Source organism: Kogia breviceps, chromosome 4 (assembly GCF_026419965.1).
Source record: "Kogia breviceps isolate mKogBre1 chromosome 4, mKogBre1 haplotype 1, whole genome shotgun sequence".
Taxonomy (NCBI): Eukaryota; Metazoa; Chordata; class Mammalia; order Artiodactyla; family Physeteridae; genus Kogia; species Kogia breviceps.
Window position 1 is genome coordinate 31,833,085 of NC_081313.1, and position 20,897 is coordinate 31,853,981.

The 20,897-nt window shown below is 34.6% G+C and overlaps 1 protein-coding gene across 3 annotated transcripts in view; it reads right to left on the reverse strand.

The window, feature by feature from the left end:
• FYB1 (FYN binding protein 1) overlaps positions 1–20,897 on the reverse strand; it is a 160,657-nt gene that overhangs the window by 4,906 nt on the left and 134,854 nt on the right. For 2 of the 3 annotated variants that reach the window (XM_067033343.1, XM_059060261.2), the window contains exons 10-16: positions 17,274–17,296; positions 16,131–16,197; positions 15,229–15,363; positions 13,543–13,568; positions 11,329–11,395; positions 8,735–8,825; positions 7,251–7,416 (exon numbers count right to left, since the gene is read on the reverse strand). In XM_067033343.1, the coding sequence (XP_066889444.1) occupies positions 7,251–7,416; positions 8,735–8,825; positions 11,329–11,395; positions 13,543–13,568; positions 15,229–15,363; positions 16,131–16,197; positions 17,274–17,296 (575 nt within the window). The remainder of the gene's footprint in view (positions 1–7,250; positions 7,417–8,734; positions 8,826–11,328; positions 11,396–13,542; positions 13,569–15,228; positions 15,364–16,130; positions 16,198–17,273; positions 17,297–20,897) is intronic. The other variant, XM_059060262.2, reaches the window with a different exon arrangement.

The window sequence follows — 20,897 nt, forward strand, 5'->3', positions numbered from 1 at the left end:
TCATCTTTCATGGAACAAATAATTATTAGAAGAGCATGTATCAGGGATGCTAGTGATTCCTCTGTTAAATGGAAAATAAACATTTTATACAAGAAAGCAAAGATTTATTTTCACTTTATTTTTGCCCCTCTTGTGCAAAATACTCCTAAGAAAAAATATGGGCTATTTTTCTTAAGAAAATATCTGCTGACATCTAATTAATATTACTAACCTTTGGAATTATTGGTTTTGTGTTAGCGCCTAGCCACTGTTGTATGCTTGAGATTAGTACCATTTATAGTCTTGTCAATACAGCTTCTAAATAACTTCTTTCACTGAGTCAATCTTTTGGTTTTGCTCCACCTCAGATCTAGTTTTGGTTCTAAATCAGAATAAATGTGTAAAAAGTGATAAAGCAGGAAGCTCACAAGCAAAAATTAATACCAATGTTAATAAACTTATGTAAACATACTAATATCATATTGCCATTGATTTAACATGCAAAATTTTTTTACAGTTAGAATCATACAACTGAAATTGTGGGTTAAAATTTAAGAGAATGAACTTTCCCTTGAAATATTCCAGGGTAAAAAAAATTCCACCAAAATATTTTATCAAGAAACTAACTACTTGTTGATGAAAATTGTTCATAAGAATCATATTTGGAAAATAAAGAATCAAAGTTATCTCTGAATTCCTGCAGCATGGCAGTAATGAAGCATATGTCAAAATGATAAAAGTACAATAAGTAATATTTTTCTCAGAGTATGAAAAATTAGACCATGTTATACCTTCCTTTTTATTTCAATTAAAGAAGTGGAAAAAATAATATAAAGGTCATCTAAAATTAATATCTATGGTCCTTGGGTAGACTTTGATTCCACAGTTGTTTCAGTCATTTCACGTTAACAAACTTAAAAAAGTTAAGGTAGACATCATCATTTAGCATAATTTTTAAAGAGGGATAATCTCATCTCTAACAAATTCAACTCTATGTGTGTCTCTCAAAAGAGAAACTCTGTGCAAATAACAGACTTTTTGAACAAATTGTGGATTTTGTGTCAGCCTTCCAATAATTGAAGTCTGTCTTTACTTGTACTTATGTTTAGGGCTAACATAAAGTGTGAACCATTTCTACAGGCAGTAAGAGTCACAAAGTTTTTTTTTTTTTTTCGTTAGTTAAAATTGGTGATTTGTTTTCATTTTGAATTTTCTCTTAAAACAAATTGGAAAATAAAACAATACAAGTAAGTGTTCCCATGATATTCATGTTTAAATCAATAATTTAAAAATAACGACTGAAGCCTTTAACAATGAAGTCAATCTCATTGTGAGTTGTCTGGGCTTTGTAAAATGTCTGAACTAATATTAGAATGTAGACAATTAGAGAAATGTATAAGAAGTAAGAAAATATTGCCAGAGATTGGAATTACTCTGGCCTCAAATATATTTCTGTTGTTGTTTGTAAAAAATATTTAGAAGGTCAAGAGAAACAAAATCCAAAACAAAGAGAATATAATCACCATTTCTGGAAATAAAAGGTTTTTATTTTCTTGTGCTTGTAGGTCATCTACCTTTTAAAACTCAGTTATGCTAAAATTGTGTAGACCTGGATAAAACACTATCTGTAATTAGGCATAAAGCAGTCCTTTCAATAACCAAAGTTAATAACTCATGATATACAGCTTAATTACCTAACCTCACAAAGTTTATTATAAAAAATATATTTCTTAATTATCTAACCTCACAAAGTTTATTATAAAAAAATATATTTTCTTAGCTTCTCAAATCCCTATTACATTTCCTCCTATATCTTGACTCTTCAAGAGTTCTATGGGGCAGCTTTTTCTTTTGTTGAAAGCTCTAATGTTGTTGTTGTTTTGTTGTTTTTGTTGTTGTGTGAGCTACATAAACATCAATGATTGTGAATATTTTTTAAGAACAAACTTATCAAGGGGTTGGGGTGCGGGATGGTACTGTGCTGCTCTACTTTAGTTCCCTGAAATGATGTGATCATTTGGGGCTCATAAACTATAAAACACTATTATATAGCACTTTTGCAGGGTTAACGACTTTTAATACAACATAGGTTTTGCGTCTAGTACCTTTAAAAATCTCTGCTGAAACTTCATTCTATTACAAGCATGATTCATGACAGTGTCAAAACAAGTGTCTTACCATGAAGTTTTAAACAACTTCTCCATGATAGTTACTAGACACAATTTTTTTTTTTTGCAGTAGAAAAATGTTCTCTACTCACATGTTCCATGAACATTCATCATAGGGAATGTAATGAAAAATACAAACAAATGAAATAAACAGAAAACCTCATCATAGTTCTGTAACACGCAGAGTGGCTGCTGTGTTTAGTTAGCTCTATAATATCACGGGCACTGGCACACCAGGGATTCTCACATATAATATAAAATTATCGTTCGGAAATCTCACATTCAAAGAGCAGAACACAGTGCCTTGAAACAAATGTTTTGAAATATGTGGTGGGTAGAGTTGGTTAAGAAAGTAACACCCACCCACCATATGTGCCACTTAATTTCTTCCCAAAACATTTACTTGCTACAGTGCAGATGTGTCCCAGGACTAATGACTCACCTTTCAGAAGGGTGTTGTGAATATAAAGTTACCAAGGATATACACAACCATCTTTGGAAAAAATGAAAAATATCTTTGTTCTAATATTTTCAAATTTTTTACTCAATAAAAATGACAAATTTTATTACTTCCTAATTATTTCATTTGTTGTGAGCAAGTCCAGAAATAAAGTTAAACTTACTCAATTTGGCCTCATGCAGTTTAAAAACAATTAAGTCATACTGCATAGATTTACTAAGGCAAGTGAAACAATGTCCAACTTCAAGAGAAAATGCTCATAATGTAATAGAAATTAAAAACAAAATGCAGTGTATAATGCTAAATATAAATTATTATCCTAGTTTTATAAAAAATGTTCTCTTTCCCTGTCTCTTCTTCTCCCCCTACTTATTTTTAGGGCTTCAAATCAGGTGACATTAAATTTCTGAATACAGAAATTTTCTTCAGTGAACATGTGATGTTTTAAAATCGAAACCAAAATTACCTAAGCAAAGAAATGATCAATTGGCTTTGGGGACACCCAAAGCACCTTTAAAATTCCCCTTCCTTTGATGCCCAAAGGAAATGGACAACATTTTGATCACAAATAACTCACCTCATGTCTCATTCCACACTTTTTTGTAGAAAAATTTTCTCCAGTGACAGGAGGTGGGAAAACTCACAGCTTATGAGACTTTGAGTTGAGAAACATGCACAAATACTAGCGAGAAATTCTAAACATTTGGGAATGTGCCCGAAATATATATTTAAGATCTCAATGCCTCTACAATATGCTTTTTTACAAGTCAGTGGGTGAGACTTGATCAAATGTGATAATGCCTGTAAAAGTGGCTTGTACTCTACTCCACAGTGGGAAGGGATTACTGTTAATGATTTAGCCTCTCATATCTATCATTACAAATTAGGTTTAAGTAAACTATGGTTTTCTTTTTTTTTTTGGCTGGATTACAGAAGAATAGAAAGTAAGGAAAATGTTAGGGTCATCATGGTGTTGGACTGCAAATGTCGTTACTGCTAATTAGATGTAGAAAAAAGGAACTGAAAGATTCAGAGTCTCCCAAATGATACACAACAAGTGAACCACATCACTATGGCTAAGACAGAGAACTTCTGTCTCCTAACAAGTTAAACTGTTCAACGGACTTCTTCCTGTGAATGTCAGTATGTCAGATTTTCATCTGGTTATCCAACTGCAATCTCCAAATTGTTATACTCAATTCAGCAATCCCCAAACAAGGTGCCAGGCAGTGTAGAATGTGTTGGTAACACAATGTTGAGAACATTTCACTGAAGCTACTCTCAAGCTCAGTCTCATAAGAGTAATAGATTGGAAAAACAGTAAGGACACTGACAGCAATAACAGTAGTGGCATGGTGCAGCAAGGGACAGATTAATTGTGTTAGGGTGGCTGCGGAGGAGTGAGTGAGCGTGCTTCCAATTTTAGATGACAACTGGGTTGTTTTTAATAGATAATTTATGGGCACTCCAAGTAGAATAAAATAGCATAGAAGGATGAAATAGCATAATTTATTCAGGGAATGACAAATGAGTAGTTTACATTTCTGGAGTGTTAGTTGCAGATGGGAAATAGTTGATGAAGGTGAGTCTAGATCACAAAGGGTTTTATATACTAACCCTAAAGACTTCATGTTTTTAAAACATAATATTTAGGTAACAGTATGGTGAGTGGATTGGCTGAGAGAAGGGTAATGGAGACATAACATTTGAAAGGCTATTGCAATAATCCAGGTGAGGAAGGGTTAAATCCATACAACAATTGTCCCTATGGACAATACCTCCTATGGAGGTATTTGAGGAATAGATCAGAAATTAAGAAAATTAAACATGTTAAGGATCCAGTTCAAGGAAAGACTAACCAGCAGTTTTAGAAAAATTAAGAAAAGCAAGAGATTTGGAAAAATAAAAGGGAAATTAAGCAGATATGATCATTGGATTGTGGAATAATGCAATCGCAGATGCTCTTGGTGGCCCTCCCACCTGCCCAGGAGTAGGCTTCAATTCCTGATGGACACGGAGTTGATGTATAAGTACCCCAGTTTGTTTCCCACCGGATGGGATAACACTGCCACTCCGAGTTCCCAACTGATTAAGCTCCTACTACCCAAGTGTACCTTTCTTTGGATAACAAGATTTTATTAGCTGCCTTCTCTTCTCAGTTTATTAACAAGATTTTATTAGTTGCCTTCTCTTCCCAGTCTACTTCTCCACGTGCTCATGGGAGTATCCCAGAATCTCCTCCCAAATGGGAAAGCCAAACTAAGACAAAGTCCAGGCCAAAGAAAGTGTATAAATAAAAAACAACTAGTACGCAAGTGCTACCAATATAATCATCTGGTTTTCATTCTGTTCGAGATGGACCCCAAAACCACCTAAGAATTGAATTAGTTATCAGTGAGCTTGAGAATTGTAAAGTGCATTGGTCCTGCAGCAGAAAAAAAAAAAAAAAAAAAAGAAGAAGGTAAAAGTTACAAGGAACCCTTGATTTTATCTACCAGAATGTCATGTAATGTTTTCACCTCTCTTTTTTTTGTTTGTTTTTTGTTTTTTGTGCGGTTCGCGGGCCTCTCACTGTTGTGGCCTCTCCCGTTGCGGAGCACAGGCTCTGGATGCGCAGGCTCAGCAGCCATGGCTCACGGGTCCAGCCGCTCCGCGGCACGTGGGATCTTCCCGGACCGGGGCACGAACCCGTGTCCCCTGCATCGGCAGGCGGACTCTCAACCACTGCGCCACCAGGGAAGCCCGCACCTCTCATTTTTAACAGATGATAAATTCTAAGAGGATAGGAGTCCTCCAGTATTCATAGCAGTATTTCGAATTATTGGTGTTGAAGTAGAAAATGATAGCCGATTACAAATTATCCCAGAATGGCTGTTGCTTTTCCTCATTCTTAAGGTCTACTGGTTCCTAGGTAGGAGTCTCCTCCAAATTTCTGTTTCTGATGTTGAATCTACATCTGCTCATCTGTATCTATACATGTTTGTTGTTGAGGTCATTTATATCCTGTTACTCAGAGTATGTTCTGTGGACCAGTAGCATCAATTACTTGGGAGCTTACCTCAGACCTACTAAGTTAGAATCTGCATTTTTAACAAGCTCCCCGTGTGAAGTGTATGTACTTTGAAGTTGGGCAGCATTGCTCTAGATGGGATTTGTTGCGGGGACAGAAGTCTCAGGACAGCAGGGCAAGATAAGTCTGAAGCTTGTCCTCTGGAGAAGGGTCCACATGACAAGTACTAGAACAATTCTCTGTTGTGAAAAATGTGAAATAATTTGGAAAGTAGAGGGAAGGAAACATATCATTTAGGCCCATCACCCTAATCAGCCACTATTAGGATTTTGGTTTCTTTTATTTACATATTTTTTTTAACATGGCTGTAAATAAATCCTATCCTACTTTAAGCAGGCTTCTTATTTCTCTTACTGTTGTGTCATGAGAATTTCCTCATGCTATCATAATCATCCTGGAAAATACTCAGTTTGTATATTCATCATAATTTATTTAATAATTTAAAAAATTTGAACATTTTAAAATATTTTGATGACCTTTTAAAGCATGTAGTTATTCTGCATTTAAGACTATTCCTTGGGGTACATCTGCACAAACCCTGGTCTGAATGGGGGTTTTCTTTGTCTTCTGGAGCTCCATCTTTGAATTATCTCCAGTGACCTTCAAGTTGTAATGCTACATACCCCTGCCTGTTATCCTTTGCACCTATATTCCATTTTTTTCTTTTAATGCCAACCACACCCCTTCCATGAAAACTTTAGATCCATTTTCCCCACCCTTGAGTCACTATATTTTATTCTTAAAAAATCTACTTTGGCTCCTGTCCCTGAGTCTCCTTCCTGTCATTAAAATTGAACTCAGAGTTTGTGTTTTCCGTGCAGACTTACCGAGCTGATATGGGACAGCCATGCTGGCTATTCAATTTTAAATATAGGGCAACATAGTTTTTGACTTACTCTTCCCTGGACTTTAAATGAAATAAGCTTCCTTTTAAAACTCGACAAAAACATTTCCATCTGCCAGCTTTAGTAGCTGAGAAAGTCAGAGAGGACAGGACTCTCTTGTGTTTATTTGGAATAGAATGTCGTATTAAATGTGGCCGAAGAGGAAGTGAAAACAAGTGAATTTGCAAGGTAGGAAAACTGGACATTCTAGGTGTGACATATGCGATATAATTTCAAACCAGACCAGAGCAAGAACCACTCACTACTTTAGCAGAGTGGTTTGCACTTTAGTGTACATAGGAGCAAACTAGGGAAGCTGTTATGATCACAGACTCTGTCTGACACACAGAGTACATGACTCAGCAAGTCAAGGGTGGGTCCAGGGTGTTAGAATTGTAATACACACAGGAGTTTTCTGATGCTGGTGGTCTGTGGAACCACATTTTCAGAAGCACTAATCTGGCATAACTTTGGCAACTCAGTGCCAAATATAGCAGGTGGGAAATGAAAAAGAAATTAAAATAAAGTACATTGATTCCAGCACAGCAAGATCTCCAGTTTCTTAATGTTTTCCACAATTCACAAAGCATGGAGCAAAAACAATTAATACAAATAGGAGTGATCACTAAAACTTGTTTAGTCATTAAATTCTGGGGTGTCCTATCTATAAAGAGTAAATAGTGACTTACATTTTCCTTCTTCATTCCTGCAGAGAACTTTTGTATCATCTGTGTTTTGTATAACTTCCAGGGATTCTCCAGGCTTTACCTGTAGTAGATCTCTGATTCCCCACTTTTTAGAAGTTAAGTAGGGCACAACTTTGGTGGAATAGAGGACTCTAATTTCACCCTCATACTGGAAAAATAAGGAAAAGCATTTATATTATTGATTGATGTGTATTATTAAAGTAATTCATTTATTGACAGATTTATTAAGAAAATCTTTGTTAAATAACTAGTTCCTTGTTTTCAAAAAATAACAAAAACTTCTTTGGAGATAAATCACTCATAACCTCACCAACCTAATAATTATTTTTAAATTAAAAAGTTTTTTAAAATTTAAGATGTAATGCATGTGTTGATTTGTCACACTCATATATTGCAAAATGATAACCATCAGAACTTAAATTCTATTGGCTTGATCACCTCGCAATATTACCATTTCTTTTTTTATAGTGAGAACATTTAAGATTTGCTCTGTTAGGGACTTCCATGTATATAATACAGTATTGCTAACTATAAGCACAGTGCTGTAATTAGGCCCCTAAAACTTACTCATCTAACTGCTGAGTATTTGTATCCTTTGACAGACATCTCCCCATGCTCCCTTCCTGTGGTAACCACGATTTTACTCTTGATTTCTGTGGGTTTGGTTTTTTTAAATTCCACATATAAGTGATATCATACAGTATTTGTCTCTGTCATTCTGACTTATTTTGCTTAGTATAATGCTCTCAAGGTCCATCCATGTTGTCACAAATGGCAGGATTTCTTTGTTTTTCATGGCTGAATAATATTTCACACATATCTATCTATCTCACATCTTTTTTTAAAAAAAAATTTATTTATTTATTTATCTTTGGCTGCGTTGGGTCTTCGTTGACTTGCACGGGCTTTCTATAGTTGCAGTGAGCAGGGGCTACTCTTCGTTGCGGTGCATGGGCTTCTCATTGCTGTGGCTTTTCTTGTTGAGGAGCATGGGCTCTAGGTGCACGTGCTTCAGTAGTTGTGGCACATGGGCTCAGCAGTTGTGGCTCACGGGCTCTAGAGCACAGGCTCAGTAGTTGTGGCATACGGGCAGAGTTGTTCCGCAGCACGTGGGATCTTCCTGGACCAGGGCTCAAACCTGTGTCCCCTACATTGGCAGGTGGATTCTTAACCACTGCACCACTAGGGAAGCCCATCACATCTTTTTTATCTATTCTATTTTTAGCTTACCTTCTTATTAAGTTTCAAAGGACAGCTAAATTTAGATGATTATCATGGTACATATATTGTGCATGTATGAGAGTTTCCTTAATTTCTTATAGGAATAAATTTAAATCCAAAATAAATTGTGTAGAAAATAAAGGAGTTGTGATGGAGAACTGTGATATTGATAATTACACTTTTAAAAATCATCAATTTTTTCATTAGCACTTTGAACTTTGTATGATATTTAGATGTAAACATACTTTAAATTTTTTCCTGAAGTCTTTTTCTTCTTTTTCTTGCTTTTTTAGTTTCTTAGGGTCCTTTTCTTCTGCCTTGGCCTTGGCTCCTTGACTAAGATGGCAGAACACACATAAAATAGCATTTAGTTTCAAAATATAAGAATAGTGTATAACAGACAATTCATAACATTACATTTTTGTTAAATTTCATTTTCAATTATCATTGTTAGAAATCTAGTACATTCATCGTAATAAATGATGACATTTCATAATGCAGAATAGATCTTCAAGAGAATACAGACTGAGTTAAAATGGAAGTGAGAGATAATGTATTATGTTGAATGGTATAAAATGACTGAAGTATTGTTTAAACATGGTTACATGTCAGCAGTTTCATATGATTCAACCTATTCTTGAACCCCTTATATTTTTCAACCCTTCCTAGATAATTAATGGTTTGGCTAATGTCATAGAAAAGGGTTTTTAAAAAAGAACACTTTGTGAAAGACCGATTTTTATGGCTTAAAAAATTTATCTATATATAATCTATTTAAAACAAAGCCAGGGTCATATCTCATGATACCAACTAAAGCCAATTATTATATGAGAGGTGAACAGCTCTGAGGTAGTTTTTCTCCAGCCTGGCCACATATAGGATCACCTGGGAAGTTTTTTAAAAATACCACTGCCCTTGTCTAATTCCCAGAAATGAAATTAATTTAAAATTCTAATTAATTAAATTCAGTGAGGTCCAGGTACTGACATATATATTTTAAAAGCTCCCAGGTGATATTAATTTGCAACCAAGGTTGTGAACAATTCCTGGGTTAAGTATGGATGTTAGGGAAAGGCTGTGACTCTCTGTAGGAGGGAATTTAAAAAATCAGAATACTTGTAAATAATGAAAAATTTTAAACACTGACATTAATTTTGATTACCTAAGGTAAAGTTTTGTTTGGAACTGATTTATTTAAAATTTTTGAATCTTAGAATTTAGTTCATTCACTGGGAAATGAATTAGCACACTGTCCTGCCCTAGGTTCTGCATTGGCCCTCATACCTTCTCTCTGATGGTACCTGGGTAGTAGTGGAATCGCTGGCCCTGATTAGCACTCTGGAGGGATCAGAATATACATGAATGTTAAAAATGCCCCACAAGCTCTCTTTAAAGGTAATTTATTGAAATGTATTTAAAAAAATAGAATGCTGTGTTAGAAACACACGATTGCCTTAAACTCTGAAAATAAGCGACAGGAAAGAAATTAGTACATATCACACAAAGTTTAATCAGCTGGGGCTTATTTTGCTTAAAGAAAAGGGACAGTGGGTGACTCTGGGTTCCTAGAGAGCTATTTAATGGAATGTGGTGGTATTTCTACAGTAATTTTAAACACAAAAATGTGCTTAAAACTGTCAGGAATAGAAGTGACTTCCCAATGGTGAAGAATATTGAAACTTAACATATTTCTGAAGATTAGATTTTCCTTTCATGGAGAACTGAAAAAGGAGAATGATTCTCCTTTCATATTTCTGGTGTGTTTTGCCTGTAGAACTTGATCTTCTTATATAAATAACAAGATATTTTCTCCTCAGTTTCTTTGATCTTGCTCTTGTTCTGTAAAATTAGTTTAACAATGTTGTTAAAAAAACCAAAAAAGACAAAAACAGAAACTTAGAGTTCACTCATGCATTTTTTACCAGTACAGCTCAGAAGACACCAGTTACTGTATTCCATTGATGTTACTTTTATCCTTTAACTGATCAACTTCAAGATCTTTTTATTCATCTTTCTCTTTTCTTGAAAAAGCTAGAGGTGTTCTTGCTTCCATACATAGCATGCATCAGATCACCTCACATATTTATTGGAGTATAAAAAAGCATCCTAACATGTTATTTTCTATTACAAAAGAATTTTCAAAAGGTACTCCTCTTCTATTAATTGATTTTAGATTTTCTTGCAACTTTTGTCTAAAATTAAATTGAAGCCTTAGGTAAGCTAAATAATGTCACTATTCACTGTTGACTGTTTTTGTTTGTTTGAATGGAACCTTTGAGAATCAGATGATTTTGTGAAAAAGTGACATAACTCTTAAAAGTCCTTTCAAAACATAAAGCTTCTCTCTCTTTTTTGTTTCATAAAAGGAAACAATCTTCTTGTGGAGGATGGAGGAGGCTTGAAGCAGGTGGGTTAGGATTGAGACATAACCTAAGCAGTGTGTTCAAGACAAAAAAACGTTTTGAGAACAAAGTTAAAACGGGAGCGAATGAATCAGTGAGAGCAGTTGCGATCAGGCTCTCAAATATTTTCCCAGTGAATGAGTGAATAAATGAATGAAGACATTGGTGAGTCATAGGTCAGAAGATAATCAGGGGACAGGAAGAAGGACCACTGGGAAGGGGTGAGGGGAAGGAAGAGAGAGAAGGAGGAGGAGTACCTGGGCTATCCATCCATTCACAAACCTGGCAGAGAGGTCAGAGTTGGGATCAGGGAGAGGAGGACAGAGCCAACAGGATGGCACACAGTACACACGCCCTCATTGGGGTTTTATTCCAGCTGAATTTTCTTGAACCATTTGATTTTCATTACTACATTGTAATGAGAACATTTAAATTACCTCATCTCTGGTGGTGCAGCAGGGAAATCAGAGGCATCCACGTCATCATAAAGTTCATCTCCCATGTCTAACAAAAGACAGAATAGCAAATGTTGAAACACTGTTAGTGTACATTTTGATATGAGCATTCAATGGTATTTCAATATAAAGATTGTTTCAAGGACAACAAAATAAGTTTTCCTGAGGTCTCTGTACATTTCTCCTGGAAGCACTGCCTATTCCTTAAAAGGGAGAGGTTCCTATCTTCCTTGATGCTTGTGTTAAATATCCCTCAAAAAGAAAAACAACAACAACAACAAAACAGTCACAATGATTATAACTATTGTTATCAGGAAAAACCCCCTAAAGCAGTGACTGAGATTATTTGAATATCCGCAAGTGTGATGAATTGTAAGATTAGTAGATTGCTGACAAGCAAATCAATATTACTGGCCATTGGCTGCAGGTAGAGATTGAAGTCAAGATTTTTATGGGATTTGGGGTGCTAGGATAATATATATCATTTTATTTATATGTCTTTGTCTTTGTGCCTTTCTAGCTGTCATCTATCCCTCTTGTTTACTCGTTGATCTGTCTTTATTAACTTTTACCTTATAGGCATATTATGTGTGGCACTATTGTAAAATAAAAGACACTTCTGATACCAGCAGGTCTTGAGAATCAGTATTGGTGGAAAAGTTGCTATGACCTTAACTGGTTCAATGGCTTTTCCAATATGTAGACATTTTTCTTGCTTCTAGACTTCTTGTTAATAAAGTCAGAAGGAATGTGTCCTCTCTACACCTATTAAGTTGCTCCACAGCAAATTAAGCTGAAGAGATGAGTTGAAGAGAGTACAAATGTTTTAAGGAATGATTATCACAGAAAGTTTAAAATGTTCTCTGGTAGTGGTGAGAATTTGATTTCCTTTAAAAAATCCGGCCCCCCTCCCCACCTTGGGACTTCCCTGGTGGCACAGTGGAGAAGACTCTACGCTCCCAATGCACGGAGCCCAGGTTGATCCCTGGTCAGGGAACTAGATCCCACATGTATGTAACAACTAAGAGTTCACATGCCACAACTAAGGAGACTGATTGCCGTAGCTAAGACCCGGTGCAACCAAAAAAAAAAAATCCCCCCCTTCTGTATATATGTACACACACATATATATATGCTCTGTATATGTATGTATATATGTTTGTGTGTGTGTGTGTATTTTCCTCCCACTCAGGTTAAGTAATTTCACAGGATAAAACTTGCTCAACTATATGAAGAATCTATAATAAATATGTAAACATATGACATATCACTGGTTTCCAGAAAGGGAAAATTTACTATTCCATGCACATGGACTTAATACACCTTTGAGAATGAAAGAAAATTAAAACAAGAAACACAATTTTTACTTAATTGATCACATTTTTTTTTCCATTTTGTACCTACTATTTGTGGAGCTAAGTTTCTTGAGTACTTTTTGAAAATTATAGATTAAGATATAAGCTTATCAGTTATTGATCAATTTGAGTTAGAGCCTTATATATTTTCAAATTGATAACTGAAAACAAAGTCAGATAAACAGTTTGGAAGAATAGATTACCTTTGTGTTTAGTTTGCTCTTTCAATTTATTTACAAGTTAAACTTTTTGAAAGCCCCTGAATATTCTTGTGAGGCATTTTATTTTGTTCAAAGTAAATTTAAGAAAACTCCTTTACAGAGCTGTCTCAGCAGGGGTAAAAAAATAAGCTGATCAAAATTGTACAAAGAAGAAACTGTTTCACATTGAGCAGTGGAAAATTTTCCAAAGACAATGTAAGTGATACATTTTAAAAATCAAAGAAATTTAGATTTAGAAGGACCTTCGTAGCATATAATGTGGCATGTTTTCAGAAATCTTTATGCAGAAGTCCAATACATCAAACTCTGACTTGAATTGGGGTGGGGGGTCCATGGGGAATGTTGGGGTCCATTCTTACTCACTTGTCCCTTTCTCCATAATGATCCTATGGCTGGAAGAACTGTTTAAAAATCATTGATATTTTAAAATTTCCTCTTCCCACTATTTTACTGTTGAGAAACTGTGGCGACCCCAGGTGCAGTTACTTGACAAGGTTACACAATTTATTATTTTCAGAGTCAGGACTTTAATTCAGACAGCGTGACTATAGCCAATCCGTTCCACTACCTCATCTGCAAGAAGTGAGATATAAAATATACAATTAGCTTTTATTACTTACCCACTTGTTTAGGAGGAGAGGGGAAACTGGAAAGAAAATGAGAACACAGTTATAATCAGACCAATATAAACACAGAAATTTAGTCTTTTATTTAGGAGAGACATGAATAAGTAATAGCCTGGAGGCTTATAAAGTCTAAATAATCTTTTGACTATCATTCCTCTCTCATCCTCCATTTCTCTGCCAAGTCCCAAGTTTTTGTCCATCAATCTGGAATTTAGCAAGCCTTTTTGTGAACTCCAGTGTTGACCAAATAAGTCAAGAGTCAAGATATCCAGTGGTTTATTTTGCTCACAGCCATTAGGCCAATGTTTGCAGATTTGTTCTATGAAGTTTGGGCATATTATCATACCAGAGTAATTAAATGGTCTCAGTATTCTGGAGTCATTGTGGCATAGCTCAGGCCCAAAACTGTTTATTTGACTCAAAGAATAGAAATGCCGAGTCAAAATCAGCAGAGGTCATAGGAATCTTTATATGACCATGTTTCAATAATACGTACATGTATATCTCCAAAAGAAGAATGGTGAATAAGAGAGGAATATCCACTGAAACGAGAGAGTGAGAGCTTATTAACAGAAGTGATTTGAAATCAGGATTGGGTGGCTTTTAGTTGCAACAGAAAAAGACCTTTGCTTTTATTACTTTCTGAGCTTTAAACACACACACACACATCACTGGAAGAATGGTGCACAGTTACAGTAAAGTGTCAAAGGTCATTAGTTCAAGTGATCTAAAACCAGAATTAGCTGGTGTGTAATTACAGAAAAAAAAAAAAAAAAAAAATCTCTGCTTTTATTTCTAAGGACTACATTTGAGTAATGCTGCATGAAGAGAAGATTTGCTATGTTTACTTATAATTTTAAGAGTCCTGTTTATTGAGTGTTGTTTTAGTGTCTCACAAAAGGGTTTAAAATTAGGACTTCTATGTGGAATTAACATCTTATAAAGACTTCAGTTAAGTGTGGTGAATCTATTAGGCACATATAAAATAAGGATATCCTGTACCAGTGAATGTAATTAAGATCCTTCAAATTCATACACATGGAACTTATACTAAAGGGTTATTTTTGGATGGAAAGATAAAATTTATGCTTTAGTTTTATTTATACAAACTGAAGATATTTAGAATGATTTTATTATAGGATAAATATGTAATTCAAGTAGAATTAATATATCACAATTGTGATATAGTTACAAAGACTTTAAATACTGTACTTAGAGAAAAGAAATTCCAAATTGTGTCTTTATTTCTAGTAATTAATTTTTAAAAGAGAATGTATATTTTGAAGAATAGTCAGTATACAATATTATATAATAAAATGTGGCATTGGAATTGTGAACATTCAGATGTGATGTCACAGTTTTAAAAAGTCCTACTAAATGGAGTGTGAGTGTGTATGAGTGTGTGAGGGTGTGTGTGTGTGCTTGTACATGTTTGAATGGAAAGCAAAATATATTTTTGAACCATATGATGATTTTCGAATACTTTGTGCTCCTCTTATATAAATGCATGAGTTTAACGGTGACACAGTAAATGAGGCTAGAATAACTAATGGAAAAACATATTAAAATGTCTTAAAAGTCTGACAGAAATTGGTTATTGCTTATAAAATATTAGCAGCATTTGATTAAATTATTAGTGTTGTTATCGTGCACTGTATTTGGTGGTTGGTCGACTCTTACGATGAACCTTCATTGTCTGACTCAGAGTCTTTTGGTTTCTCTCGAATACTTTTCTTTCTGTCATCTTTTCCCTTTAACATCTTCAAAATCCCCCAGGACCATGTGTTACTCTTCTCTTCAACCTGTAGCGTAGAGCTTTGGAGCATGCAGGCATTGATCAGATTTTTTTATAATTATACTGCTTTGATCATTCAGGCTGTAAGCTACTCATTGTATTGAACAAAATGAAGCTATTACGTTTATAGGTTATGGTCTTTGAATACTGCTTCTACTAGGTAAATAGGTAAGTTATTTTTTCCTATTTGGTAGATTTCTCCTGGTTCTTAAACTAGCGAGCTGAGTCAGGATTAAGTAAACATCAATTTAGCTTTACTGTATTAAAAGTAAGTTGTTAAAAGATTAAAATTTTTTTAAATGTATTTAAATTTTAAAATATGCCATTTCAAAAGTTTAAACACCTAAAGGATTCAATACTGGTTTTGCCACAGATAACATATGATCTCAGTTTATTTGGGTTGCCTACCACTATGATTAATATACAAAGGATAGCCATGTGACTGATTAACTTTCCAGATTGTCGTAAAAATAAAATATTGATTGATAAATAAATGATAGGGAAAAGTTTGAAAAAAATCTGCAACACTTCTAATCCTTTATCCCTTTTTCATTTCACTTCTTTTGACGTAGTTGTCAAGGTTATTCCAAACAATATACCACTTCATTTGAAGTGTGGTGCAATTACACTTCTGCATTTACTAATGCTGTTAATTAAACATTCAAATAGTTTTTGGTAACGTAACAGGGAATACTATTTCTGCTTTTTATTTTAAATAGAAATCAAAACTATACAATTCCAGTATATACAATACTTTGCAAAAAGGCAATTCGCTGATCATTCTTACCCATTAACAGCATCCTCCTCTTCTATCCCATCATAAATATCATCGTCTGGGGCAGGTGGGAACATCCCTTCATGTGAATTAGGGGGGAAAAAGTCTTCTGTTAATTTTATAATTTGGTCACAAATGTTCACTCGAAATTTGATAATAAATCTGTCTTATTTAATTTCAGAAAGCATCCTACTTTCATATCAACTATTTAAATAAAAAGTAGCTTTATTTCCCACTCTCACATGGGTAGTAGGTAAATTAATTATTTTTAACATTATCTTATAAGGAATTCTTAGAGGTGAAATGTAATAAAAATATGAGGGAAGATAAAGAGTAGTATGCATGGGATATGAGAGAAATGGGGGAAAATAACTATGAAAAAAGTCAAATAAAGTAAAGATGGAGTTAGAATTTATTGTGGAAAAAGAAGGGAGAGGTGATAAGAAAAATTTAATTAATACTGAGGAGACATTCAGAAAAAGCTACTGATCAAGATATAAGTAAAGAAAAGCAAATAAAATGAAAGGTGAATTTATAAACATTGATGGGCTGACTTTTCATTTCTTAATTTCATTTCATCAATGTGATATTTTAAAAGTTAAACCTTTATTTGATTTGTTATCCTATAGTCCTTAGGAACCTTTCTATTTGACAAATATTTATTTAACAAGTCTTTATTGAGTACCTTCTCTGTACAGGAATATGTACAATCAACTTGAAATATGCTTTTTAGGATGAGAATTTTAGCACTGCCAGGTATTAGTAACCCTTATTTTGTTGATGAGATAACGAGGAGTCTTTAGGAGTCATAGCTAAGGTGACCATGTAAGTTATCATCCAAGCAAGGATACTTCTGAAAGTGAAGGGGGATACTACTAAAAATTGTGCTCAGACAATTGGCACAAATCAAGACTGCCCTGGGCATACTGGAAGTGGAGTCACCCTATGACCCATAACAAACTTGGAAGGAAGAACTGACTTGCTCAGGGTCACTCAGTGGCCAGGGCTGGACTCCAGGTCATTGGTTCCCAGTCCAGTGTTCTTTCTACCACATTAAGATCCTCTTCATTATTTGCAGACAAAAGCATTTTGTCATTATTACACACAAAAACTTTGAAGACTTGCAGAAACTGCTGATGAAAGTGTGTGGCTTACCTCCACTTCCACTCTGATTGTGGCTAGGAAAAAAAAAGTGGACCAATTAAATTAACATATGAAGTATTTAGCTATCAGGGAGAGAAGTACATATATTGAGCAGTTATACAAAAGAAAAAAATAACATTCCAATCAAAAGTTTATCAGGATGTTATTGACAATAGCCAAGATATATCAACAGAAGCAACCTAAGTGTCCATCGACAGATGAATGGATAAAGAAGACATAGTATATATACACAATGGAATGTCACTCAGTCATAAAAAGCATGAGATTTTGTCAATTGCAACAACACTGGTGGACCTACAGGGTATTGTACTTAGTGAAATAAGTCAGATAGTTAAAGACACATACTGTACATTATCACTTATATGTGGAATCTAAAAAAAATAAAACAAATGAATGAATATTACAAGACAGAAAGAGACTCGCAGATATGGGGAACAAAATACTGATTATCAGTAAAGAGGGGATGGGGTGGAGGGGCAAGTTGGGGATAAGGGTTTGAGGTACAAACTACTATGTATAAAATAAATAAGATACAAGGATATATTGTACAGCATAGAGAATATAGACAATATTTTATAACTTTAAATGGAGTATAACCTATAAAAACATTGAATCACTATGTTGTATACCTGAAACTACTATAGTATTGCAAATAAACTATATTTTCGTTAGAAAAAAAGTTATCATATGTTATATGTGAAAAGGAAGAAAAACTGTTCCTTATTGTAATAGATGAGTAGTAACAAAGCAAAAAACCAAGCAAAACAAACCTAGTAAGAATCAAGTGAGATTCAGTACCATAAAGTATTCTAAACAATGATATTGTTTGCTTCTAGCATTTTCCCATTAGGCAGTTTTCAGATTATACAGTATTACATCAGTCCACAGATGGACTTATTTATAAAAAGAGAGTATTATTCCAGAACCATTACTGCATTAAATTCAATTTTCTCTTGCTATCTTATAGTCACAGCATTTAACTCTTAGTCAAATAGCATTACATTTTTTTAAAGGGAGAACTTAAAAAAAAATTGAAATCCTCTTCATGGGGCCTTTGTAGAGTGTGGCGCCTGATTCTCTAAATCCAGAATTCTGATTTTTAATTTATTTTGATAACAGTCTATATTTCCCCTCTTTTATAATTGTCTGTTTTCTTGTCCATTTCTCCCACTAAAATATGTGTTCTGTGAGAACAAAGGAATTGTAGAGTGTGAGAACTAAAAAAAAAAAAAAAAAAATCTCAGAAGTCATCTAGTTCATTTTGCAGAAATAAATTGAGTCTCTGAGAAATGACGTGTTATGACCAAGCCGAGGAGAACTTCAGCATCCTGCCTTCCCTTACAATATCCTTTTGGCTACACCTTGCTGCGCTCTCCGTGTCGCCATTTTTGCCTTTTGGATAATCTGCAGTAACAGATAGCAGTCTGATATTACAATCGTATTGTGTAATTATACACTCATATCTGATTCCTCAACCTTTACGTCAGGATAAAAGAAATTGGTCTGCTGCAGATCTACTGCTAATCTAGAAATAAAAAGTACATTTGTTAATGGAACTTTGGAGAAAAACATGCTATACATGTCCTAATATATAAATAAGAATTGATTTTTGATGAATTTTTAGTATATTCTCTACTTGCTTACAAACTATTTTCACATTCGTTGTCCTCAACACTTCCCTTTGAGCATGAAGCAAGCAGATAGAATTATGTGAAAAATTGCAATTTGGGTTGGCTGCCACTCCCGGCAAATACAATATATTCCCTTGGAGAGTCTCATACCCAATTCCTAAAGAACAGAGTTATAATCAGGAGCAAAGCCACCATACATTATTTCATTTCTATAGCCGTTCTTCAATTTCCTATAATGGTCTTTTTGGAATACAAACCATTGATCAGATGAATGAGAGGTAAGGAGAGGAGAGTGTGAGAAAAGAGGAGGAAGAAGAAAGAGGAAAGGATAAATGGCAGGGAAAAGGTTGGAAACATACATAGAAGAAAGTTTTTTTATGTGATGGAGGAGTGGTATTTGCACTTGTAATTTCCTTTTCTTCAACATTTCACATTTAGCACAAAAAATTGCTTAGTTGAGAAGAAAGGGAGAAGAACCGCTGTCAGGACCTGTGCTTTTAAGCCTCCTGTCTGCTCACAGAATTTGAAGTACACAGTCAGCTCTCCTTGCCCTGGAGGAATTGGGAAAGAGCTGGTAAAAAGTGCAAGGAACCAAGAGGCATCTGGGGGAGGGAGAGGAGAGGATGGTGCCTTCTCTTATTCTTTCCAGGACAAGCTGCCAGCTATACTCAGCATCTTTCCTTGTTCTACTAAGGACAAAGCATATTCTGTTATGAGATCTCTGCCAGCAGCAGCTGTAGTTTCAAGAAAAAAACTTGTGTAGAAGTGATGTCTCTTATTCCATTTCTTATTAAATATGCATAAGGGAGGAATAGATGCTAGTAAATATTGTGGGGCTATACTTGTTTAAAATATTAAGCATTAAAACCATACACCTCCTCCAACCCCAGTTTATTAAATGGAAGATTCTTTATCTGCTACATGTTTACTAACTAGAGATATCTTTTAAAGTTGTGGTATGTATAGACTAGATAAAAGGAAAAGGTAATAGTATTAGTTTTGGGAAACAGTCACCTATTACGGAAAATAGTGCTTCATTTTAAGGATATCATCCCTTTTATGTGGATTTATCATTTTTTTCTTGAGTACGTTCATCAGTGTAAATATGTATATATTAATATAACTGAGGTTATTTAATTCCAAAATAAGAGAAATGTGTGTTTTTTTAAAAAAGATAAAAGACAAACATAAGGTATATATGTTGCTAATATACATGGTATGGCATACTCATGTCCAGAAAATTCTGTAACTCTCAGAATATGGCCATTTGGAACTTTGACCCGCAAATTAGCATTTACTGACTTTCAAATTAGGTCAAGGTGTTTCTTATTACTAAGGCCAATTTACAATCTGTAAACTCCAGTGCATACATCACATGTTTTGATATATATTGCATAATTTATGATCATAACACGGTAAAAAGACATGGAAGGCCATCATTCTTTTTTTTTTTTTGGCTGTGCCACGTGGCCTGTAGGACCTTAGTTCCCCAACCAGGGATTGAACCCAGGCCCCAGGCAGTGAAAGCCCAGAATCCTAACCACCAGTCCACCAGGGAATTCCCTATTATTCATACTAGAAAGACAAAATTGCCAGAGAGCAACATAAGTTTCATTGATGCCATGAGCTCAAAGTCCACAAGAGGGAAATTTAATTCTTCATATATTTCATAAGTATATTACTGTTTTGATCATTTTACATTTTAAAAATGGTTGATAATGAAAACATTTTTCCTTTAAAATTTGAGTTATGAAGAATGCAGACACATTTTTTTCCCAAGTGAAGATCTAGCACAGATCATGTGTTTTGGGATCACGTGGGGGGTTTCCCAATTTCACAAATGGGCATTAAAAAAAAGAGGATTCTTCACTGTGCTGGAGATTTGCCTTCTCCTTTTCCTTCAACTTGAAGGGATTATGGCTTTACCAGGAAAGGGAGATATTGGAGGCAAGAAGGAATGAAAAGAAAAGGGGAATGGAAAAGG